The 10,025-nt window shown below is 34.8% G+C and overlaps 1 protein-coding gene across 1 annotated transcript; it reads right to left on the bottom strand.

Moving 5' to 3' along the window:
* Positions 1–6,996: 6,996 nt before the first annotated feature.
* On the bottom strand, positions 6,997–7,929 carry LOC103601122 (taste receptor type 2 member 42-like). The gene has a single exon (XM_008585503.1). It carries the CDS (start codon positions 7,927–7,929, stop codon positions 6,997–6,999), a length of 933 nt encoding a protein of 310 aa, XP_008583725.1.
* Positions 7,930–10,025: the final 2,096 nt, after the last annotated feature.

The following is a 10,025-nucleotide window of genomic DNA, read 5'->3' as shown; positions in this document are numbered from 1 at the left end:
CAATAACGGAGGATCATGCAGCAGTCATATTGTTGGCTCAATGTATAGAAATAACGGTATTCTTGGACATGGTAAATATGCGTAGTATGTCTGAAATTGATCTGCCAGTTAACTGCAGTGGATGAATAAGTACATATTTGGGAATTTAACCAGTGCTTTTCAGAAACAGTTTATACAAAAGAGGTAGAAATTATGTATTTGGGAAATTGTAAATATGACAGTTATCTATGGTAAAAAATTGAGGTGGGTTTTCATATGGATTTGTCTTAGTTTCCTATTGCTTCTGTGATAAATCACCACAAACAGTGGCATAAACAACACGTATTTATCATCACACAGATCTGGAGGTCAGGAGTCTGAAATGAGTTTCACTGGGCTAAAATCAACATGGGAGCAGGGTGCGTTCCTTCCAGAGGCTTTAGGGGAGAACCCATTTCCTTTCCTTTTCCAGCTCCCAGGGGCTGGCTGCATTCCTTAGCTCCAGGCTCTCTTTCCTCTCCAAAGCCAGCAATCACCTTACTCTGATCTCTGCTTCCATCGAGCTCTCATGACCGCCTGTCTCCCCCTTTCACTTAGAAGGACTCTTGTGATAACAGTGGACCCACCTGGATAATCTAGGTTAATTTCCACATTTCAATGTCAGATGATTAACAAATTGAATTCCATTTACAACCCTAATGCCACTTTACCATGTCACGTAACATATTCACAGGTTCTGGGGATCAGGGCAGGGAAATCTTTGAGGGGCCGTTGTTTTACCCACCACAGGAGGAAAAGCCATTAAATGTAATAAGAAATAACTCCAGAGATGAATATTGGAGTCATAGGAGGGTCTGAGTATGTGACAGAATTCATTATGTTCATTACTAGCATGGAGGTTGAGATCAAGTATGCTAAGTTTACGAGACTTATCTTTGGGTTTGGCCAGAGTTTGTCGCACGTTGATCTAAATCTAGCTATATGTGCAGCTGCTCTATCCCCAGACTTTGGAGCCATAAATGTTTGAGTTGCTTTTTTCTGACCTAAAACTGGAAATGCCTAATATAAAAATCTCACATCTTGAATTCAAACTGAAACTCCAACAATTATGTTATGAGATGGACTTAGAAGTCTTTTGACAATTTGGTTTCTTCTAAGAAATCACATTTACCTAAATTTAGAGCTACTGTTTGTAATGAGAAGCATAATGACTTTGGCATTAAGACAGTCCCGGGCATATATACCAGCCTACACAGATGATGAGCCTGAATCCTAATCCTGGCTCTGACACTTAGAAATTGTGAGTTCTTGGGGCCATATGAATAGCTAAAATGACTGTACAGAGCATTAATACACCAAGGAGATATTTCTGTCATTAATTATGTAATTTTAAGACATAATTGACTTTGGTTCAGAATTAGGAATGGCATATGTTAAGTACCAAAATGCCTAAGAATCATATGATGTTAGGACATTAAAGGAAAGGACAGTAAAGGTGAGAGAAGGAGAAAATGGTCAAGATGACAATGGACTAAATTCACATATGGGGTAGATTAACTGATATTGGATGTATGTTTGGATTATACCTATTTAATGACAAAAAATGGACTCTTGTGATTACAGTGGACCCACCTGGATAATCTAGGTTAATTTCCACATTTCAAGGTCAGATGAAAATATAATACATCAATTTATTTAAACAATAGTGCTTTCATCTAAACTGACACACATATTAACACCATCTACCTTACTATAATAAGAGTCTTCAAAAAGCAGAAATGAGAGAAGTAATGCTAGAAGAGGAAAAAACGTATCAACCTAAAGTACACATAAAGTAGCTGCATGCCTAGCATTTTTAATAAAGAAATAAAGTGACCAGTAAGACTACAGGGAAAAGATGAGCACAACCCTTGGAGGAATAAACAGAATGAAGTTACTGATAGCAGAAAAGGAGATGTTTACAGCTGAAACAAACTTCCACAAAAAGGCGAATTTGCAAAATTCCAGAAAGGAAGACAATGGAGGTCATCTGTCTAACGCTGATCACAGTCAGTTCTCAAAAATCTTTAAGATTGTACTTTAGATGGGGAATTCCAGATAAGAGTGGAAAATTGAGACTCAGGTACAAGGAAGGACACACATGTTGCTTATAGTTGATTTTACAGTATATGGGACACTGTGGTGGATTGCATAATTTGGTCCAGTCCTTCAGTCCTGAAACTTCAGTATACACTCACACCAGGGGTGGGGTGGTATATCAGTAATGATGCTGACGATAATGATAACACTTACAAATGAGCCAAAACAAAAATGTTCAGTGCAATAGTGGATCACAAAGCAAACACCCATGTAACCACCATGCAGGTTAAGAAATGGAACATTAAACAGACCAGTCCACCTCCATGCCACTCTCCAAATCATTGTACTATTTTCCACATCTCCTGTAGTAACCAACATCCATAAGTTGATTTAAGGTAACCATATCCAGTTTGTGAAGATCATTTCTTTAGTTTTCTTTATAGATTACCACCTAAGCCTGCAAAGTTAAACTTTGTAGCTTACTTTGCCTGCTTTTAAAACTTTACATAAATGCAATCCTACAATATATTTTTTTTATGTTTTGGCTTCATTTGTTCAACATTACTTTGATGAAATTTATTCACATTGTTGCATGCATATATGGTTCATTCCTTGTCATTTCTCTGTATTGTTACATTGTATGAATTTACTATACTCATTTATCCATTCTTACTTTATAGGTATTTGGCTGTACTTTTTTTTATTTTGAGCTATTTTGAGTACTACTACTATGAGCATTCTTTTATGTGTGATTCAATGGATTTCCCTTAGATATGTAGCTAGGAATAGAATTTCAGATTCATGGAATATGATACACTCTCCTCACAGAAAATGAAAAGTTCAAAATAGAATTCAACTAAATAATATCTTTCACCTTTACCCCAGTCTATATATTGTTATTTGCATGTATTCTATTCATTATATCTTTTAACTCCACAGGGCAATATTATTTTATAAAGTTATCATTGATTACAATTATGTACATTTTTGCCATTTCCATTAATTTTCATCCCTTCTTGCATCTTCAACTTTGTATTTTCAATAATTTTTCTTCTATCTGAAAAAACATTCATTTCAATTTCTGGTTATGAAAAGTCTTCTATTTTTTTAACTCACTGAAGATATGAGTCCATTGAATTCTAACTTGTATTTTTTCCATTTAAAATCAGTTGTGATTCAACCAGTTCTTCCATTTAACATGATCTACCATATTCCTCTGGCTACTTTTCAGATTTTCTCTTGAAGTTTTGTTTCCTTTAATGTTTATGTTAATTTGATGTTTTCTGAAATATATGAATTGATACATTTTATCACTTTTGGAAAAATACCTAAATAGTATTGCTTCTGCCCTATTTTCCCTCTACCAATCTTCAAGAACTCCAGATGTATGTTAGATTTCTGACTGTAGCCTCAATGTCTCTTATGTTCTAGCCTGTATTTTTATGTCTTTGTCTCTTTCTTTTTCATTCTGGATGGTTTTCTTCCAATTCACTAATTCCGTAAACCACTGTATCTAAATGCTTGTTAGATCTATCTATTGAATTTTTAAATTGCTTATTCATTTATTCAGTTGTATTGTTTTAGTGATAGAGAAAAATTTTTGCGCTCTCCCTACAAACCATTTCTATGAGAACACTGAATTAAATACTCGTAACACCACGTTCTTAAAGAAACTTTCTTTTTTATTATTAGTTTCCATGACAAAATATATGGTAACAATTGTATTCTTTTCCTAAAATTTTGGTCACAGAATGAAATATAATTATCATCTAGTCATTCTCCACCATGTTGAAAGGAACCAGAAACTGATTTGATGTGAGTAGCTTTTCTTAGATGGCAGCTTGTCTCTTGCTGGATCCTCACCACAGGCTCTCATTACAAGGAAATTCAAGGAGCAGAACTTGATGTCAAAATGCAATTCCAAAAAACTAAAATATAATACATCAACCACAGCAATGCCATCCTATAACATGGCTTAATTTTTGTGTAGTCCTTTCACTTATTTTGCTAGAAATGGGGTTCAGTGCCTTAGAACTCCATCATCACCAGAGTATGATACAGAAGATGTGAGGGCCTACTGCTATTTGTTCATCGATTCCTAAAGCCCTCTCTTTAGAAATAAGAGCTGGTGCATAAAATGTTTTTTTCCTTATTAAAGGAATTTTATTTACACTAAAAACTATATCTTTCTGGTAGCTATCCTCCGATGAGTTTAAGATCATCTGTAAATCATTTGCTCAAGCAATTCAATGTAAACTAAAATTACCCTCAATTTCAAAGTCAAAATGTATTCAGTTTGATATGAACCTTGCTGTTTACTAATGCAATTTACCCATAATAATAATCCTTAGGAAATTACTTAGACATTGTGCAAATTATGCATGTAAACATTACAAAAATAAGTCATGCAAAGAGATACATAAAAATAACGATGACAGCTAAATGAGAGAACCGTGTTTGATAGGTGTGATCTCAATCCAATTTTCTGAATAGCAGAGTTCCATGTGACAGGAGAACACTACCTTTCCCACCCACCACCTCCCCCAAACCATGGCCTTATGACTCTCACATCATTCTCAGCATCAAGGCTTAGTCTGGAAGCATTCCTGCACCTCGTACTTCATCAAGACAAACAAAACCAGCATATTTCTGATGATTTGCTTTCTATTATTATCCTTTACTATATTTTTAAAATTATGGCAAAAGTGACTTCAAACAGTACTCTGTTTCGTTGTTGGTGTTGGTGTTGTTCACATTTTCATTTGGACCTGTCCACATTCTCGATGCAATAATATGGTATGTAATCTTTAGTACATTTTTTAACAGAATCATTGACAAACAAAATTCTCTCAATTGTTTATTTATATTCTAAGCTATTCTGATTAAATCTGGGTTATTTTATTATAGTAGTCAAAGTAGCACTACATATACACAAACATATCCAACCGTCACACTTTAAAGTATGTATTATGTTTTAACAATTTTACCTTTCTATGTCAGTGTCTTTTAACCCTGACAAGAAATTTTAAAAACTTAAGTAACAAAATATTTTCCCTAACCCATATGTGTGCACATGCATATAGTCATCCACACACACACACTCATTTTTAATGTGTGATTGTGATATGATCTTGGAGGTAATAATATCAGTACTATTATTTAATTTTGGGATAAATTTAGGGATAATTGCTGTAAGTATTTGAGACACAGACTGGAATTCAGTGGAAATATACTAATTTATGCCACTTTGAAATGTGTATTATGAAAAATTACATCTTTCTTTGTTCAATTAATTTTCTTAAAGTTTTTAAAATATTAACTTGGATATTCTACTACCATAATCCTCTCCTCCTCTTTATTTAGCAAGAACTCAAATTACCATACCATCAATGACAGTATTTTGTTACAGCTCAGTTTTATATTCACTGTCTTCTTCTGCTTTCTAAAACATTTTAATTTTGAAATATAACACACACATAGAAAATATTAAAACCTAAATGTGCAGTAAAAGAAAACAATTATAACATTAAACCCCATGTTACCACACCTTCTTCAAAAGATAGAATTTGCCAGCAATGCAGACACTTCCCTTCTACGCCTTCCTCTTGGTACCATTCCCATTCTCTCCTCTCCCAACCTACTGTCTCAATTGTTATGATAATCACTAGTTTGTTTCACTTTAGAGTTTTTCTGCCAATGTAATAAATTTTAAAAACTATAACTTTACCTATTTCAAACATCACGTAACTACATTGCATTGAATTTTTTATGGTATCTTCACCCTTCCTCTAAATTTTCTATGTTCCTCATTATCTATACAGCCTACATTTCTTCGTTTTCTTTGTTATATCGATTCTATTATAATCATGTAGCTGTAGTAATTCATTTTCATTGCTATGTAGTATTCTGTTGTATATGTAAGCCGTGATTTATTTACCCATTTTATTGCTAATGGGCACTCAGGTGACTGCTAAATTTCAGCTATTGAAAAGAAGAATGATATGCACATTCTCGAAGATGTATCCTGATGCACATGTACAAAGGATCCTCTAGGGCATGAAAATAGGAGTGCAAATACTCGATCTTAGGTTGTGCATCTTCACCTTAGTCAGACAATGCCCTACTGCTGGCCAAAGAAGTTGCACCAATTTATAATCCTATGAGTGGTCTATTAAAACTCACTGATTCATAATCTTTCCAAAGTTAGCACTAACAGATTAATATTCAGACTTTTATATTTATCTAAAATACTATTGCACTTAATTATACTTAACATTTTACAAGTCTTTATCCTATTCTATTTGGAAATTATCTTTTGTTTTAAAAATTACATGTTATTCCTTTTTCTTTCTATTATTGTGATTTAAAAAGAGAGAAAGAAAAGCTATTATTCTGAATTTACGTACATTTATTCACATTGTATTATAAATTCACGTAATCTTTTTTCTTCAAGTCTTAAATACTTTTTTGTAATCAACAAGTGTTATTATGGCAGAGATATTTCCATTAATCAAACACTATGCCAGATGACTTTGTGAAAATATGATTAGTTAACAGCATATTGTAAAGGAAATTGCAGGATTGTTTAACAATTAAAAAGACCCAAAGTGGGCCGGCCCAGTGGCGCACTGCGCTAGTGCGCCACTTGGGAAGTGTGGTGGTGCTCCCGCCGAGGGTTCGGATCCCACATACAGACCGGTTCCCGCTCACTGGCTGAGCGAGGCGCGGGGGCAACACCGAGGGTTGCGATCCCGTTGCCGGTCCCGGTCCGGTACGGGGGCGACACTGAGGGTTGCGATCCGTTGCCGGACACGGAAAAAGACAAAAGACAAAAAAAAAAAAAAAAAAAGACCCAAAGAAAGAAATGTAAAACATAAAATTAACTTATAGATATTTTCCCATAGATATAAAAAGTTATTTTAAGTTTTGTCTATGAAGTTAAAGTTTTGCTTTTCTCAGAGAGAATTTAAGATGGCACAGTAGTCTCAAGGAGCTCTGTCTTAGCTTCCTGTTTCCCAAAATTATAATAAATGAGTGGCCTGAGGGAAAGGCAGTTGAAATTACCACAAAACACATCATGACCTCATAGCTCTGTACTTTATGGAAGATCCAGCTTCCTATTACCGTGGGAAAAAAGTAAATAATGAAGAGGATGAGGAAGGTGGTCACCACTTTCATGGCCCTTTTATGGGCCTCTGTGCTGGAGTCCCCCGAGCCCATGGAGTTGAGCTGCATATTCTTGGTGTGTCTCACCAAAGACAGTAATAAAAGGAGCAAAGAGGTCAGGGAAAGAAGAAAGGGGATGACAAAAGTCAAGCTGAAAAGAGTAAGGCTTTTAAAATAGAAATCTTCACTTACACCGAAATGCACAGTCATGTTTCTTTCATGTAGTTTGAAGGTATTTATCCACAACTCACAAAGAGAATCGTGCATTAAAGAGTTAACAGACACTGAGAACAAGGACCCCAGAAAGGACACAAGCACCACTCTGTTCATTCTCGCCTTCAGCCACAGGAAAAAGAAGTGGTTGAAGTTGGCTATCTTCAGCAAGTAGAAAATGCTGAGGCAGGCAGCTAGCCAGGTAGTCAAGTGATGAGTTAGTGCCCAAAGAATACTAACCAGATTTGCTAGTGTACCGGTGGCATACAGATGAGGATTTAACGCCGCTATAAATGCATCAAATAGTGTTATAGACAGTTGAAAGATTCTGGCCATAGCCAAGCTGGTGAGGATAAAATCAGCTGATGAGACCTTCCGACTCCTGATCCATTCAGTGCAGTTGATCAGTCCAATGAGCCCGTTTCCCAGCATCCCTAATACGAGTTCTCCTGCTGCCAGTACCAGAAAGGAGATCTTCGTTCCAGTTAACATTTCCGTGAAAATATTTCTGATGTTGTACCTTACTGACAGTTTTATAGTCAAACGGTTGCATCCAATTACGAAGCTTTTGATATATGTTTTCATCAATTCCAGAAAATATAAGCAAATTTCTGCTATGTGATAGACTTTCAGAGATCTTCATGGAAGAATAGTTTGTTCTATTTATATTGAAATTCCAGTACTAAATAAACAGTTCTCTTAAGAGATACAACACTTCACGAATATATTTCTTATTACTTGCAGTCAGCTACTATATAATTTGTAGAATAAACAAATGATGTCCATTTATCTTTGGCACCAGCTGAAATTTTCCACTTGTGGCAATGACTTCACGGATGAAGTCAGGTCTGTAAACATGCAAATATGAGTGATCATTTTCCACTAATTTGACTTTCATCTCCCCTGAGCCATACCATTTGAATGCAAATTTCTTAGATTTTGAATGGAAATTGCTAGGAAAAAATTATATCATTCAGTCATTATTTTTCTGTCTTTCAGTAAGATCCGTCTACATATCAAGTATTTTCTTGATGCAGTATAGTTCATAGAAGTAATTTAATAAAATTATCTATAGTTCAAGGAATATAGCCAAGGCCCAGAACAAAAAAAATATAAATAATTATTATGCAATGTTATTGGAGATAAAACAGAAGTAATAAACAAAATATACTAGGAATATAAATGAAGAAGATACAAATGCTACTTATATGGACAGGGACATTTAGTATGAACTGGAATTATTTAGAATTTATAAAGAAGCAGAGAGAAAAAAATTGATAATCGACACTTGTGTAAGTTCAAACACAAATTACCAAAGTTCTGGCCAAAATCTGTGTAATATGAGTGAAAATTGTGTGCATCCTTTCCAGTCCTGTCCCATAAGATTTTCCCATGCACAATCCTCCATACTCCTTTCTGCTCCTGGCTGTTTGGCATGAAGATGACTCCAGGAGAGTCTTGGAAGCCACATGTTAAAAATGTCTGACTTTTCATCAGCCCGATTATTGGATAATTGCATAGAGAAAGTTTCTCAGACATATCAGTACTGTTAAAATGGCAAAATTAAATTATACTGTACTTGAGTCATTTTACTTTTGGGACCCTGTTGGTGACACTTTTTGGACATTATCGGTGATAGCCATTTGTCTACCCAGTCTAATGCAGAAATTAGGACTGAAAGTGAGCATATTTGTTTACCGGCAGTTGAATGGTGAGAAATTGATATTGGAGACTGGAAACCTGTGCGTCCACATGATGCATCGGCAAACCTTTTTAAAACATTGCATACAATAAATTAGAGGCAGACTGCGTTTAATGAGTCTCTGGCTTTAGGAGAAATGGTCAATCAAAGCGAAAATGTTGTGCTAGGGTTATTCTCCAAAGTACTAGAGTTAAATCTTTATTGGTGGGACAGAGTGATGCTGGTGACCATCTATTCCACCATCTTGACTGGAACCTGAGCAGTAGATTTAAAGCAAGCTGATATATGTTAATTGTATAAAGCTCTACTTTCTATATGGTATTTTCTACTTTTTGTCTTGTTGCTAATTTTTTCTGCACCTTCTCTTTATTAATTAGTATTGTCAGAATTTTGAGTTGATTAATCCTTAAAAGACTTTGGTTATGCAATTAACTCTATTATATTTCAATTTATCTGATTTCTACTCTTATTTTTATTGGTATCCGAAAGCCTAAGTACTGTTAGATCAGATGGGGTGACTCCAAATTCTAACTTTTTCATTTCTGAACTGTGTGACTTGGAAAAGTCACTTAACTCTTCTGTGCCTTAGATTCTTCATCAACCAAAGGCAGTAAAATTGTTTTCCGGATTCAGTATAAGACATTTAGCACCTAGGATAATATCTTGCACAAAATAAATACAAAGTAAATATTAGCTTCTTCTTAATGCAAATTTTCTTTGGGTTTACTCTGTTAATTTTCTTAGTTCTTGAGTTGAATATTTTGCCTCATTTATTCAGGAAACTCTTTTCTAATACTTGAGATAATGGATATAATTTTTTAGATTTAGCTGATTTTCTCAAGATTGATTATGTAGAGCTCTTTTTGTTGTTGAGTTCTAAATCTTT

Source organism: Galeopterus variegatus, unplaced genomic scaffold (genome assembly GCF_000696425.1).
Source record: "Galeopterus variegatus unplaced genomic scaffold, G_variegatus-3.0.2 Scaffold3597, whole genome shotgun sequence".
NCBI classification, from domain to species: Eukaryota; Metazoa; Chordata; class Mammalia; order Dermoptera; family Cynocephalidae; genus Galeopterus; species Galeopterus variegatus.
Note: the sequence above shows the minus strand (reverse complement) of the source record. Positions and strands in the feature narration are given on the sequence as shown.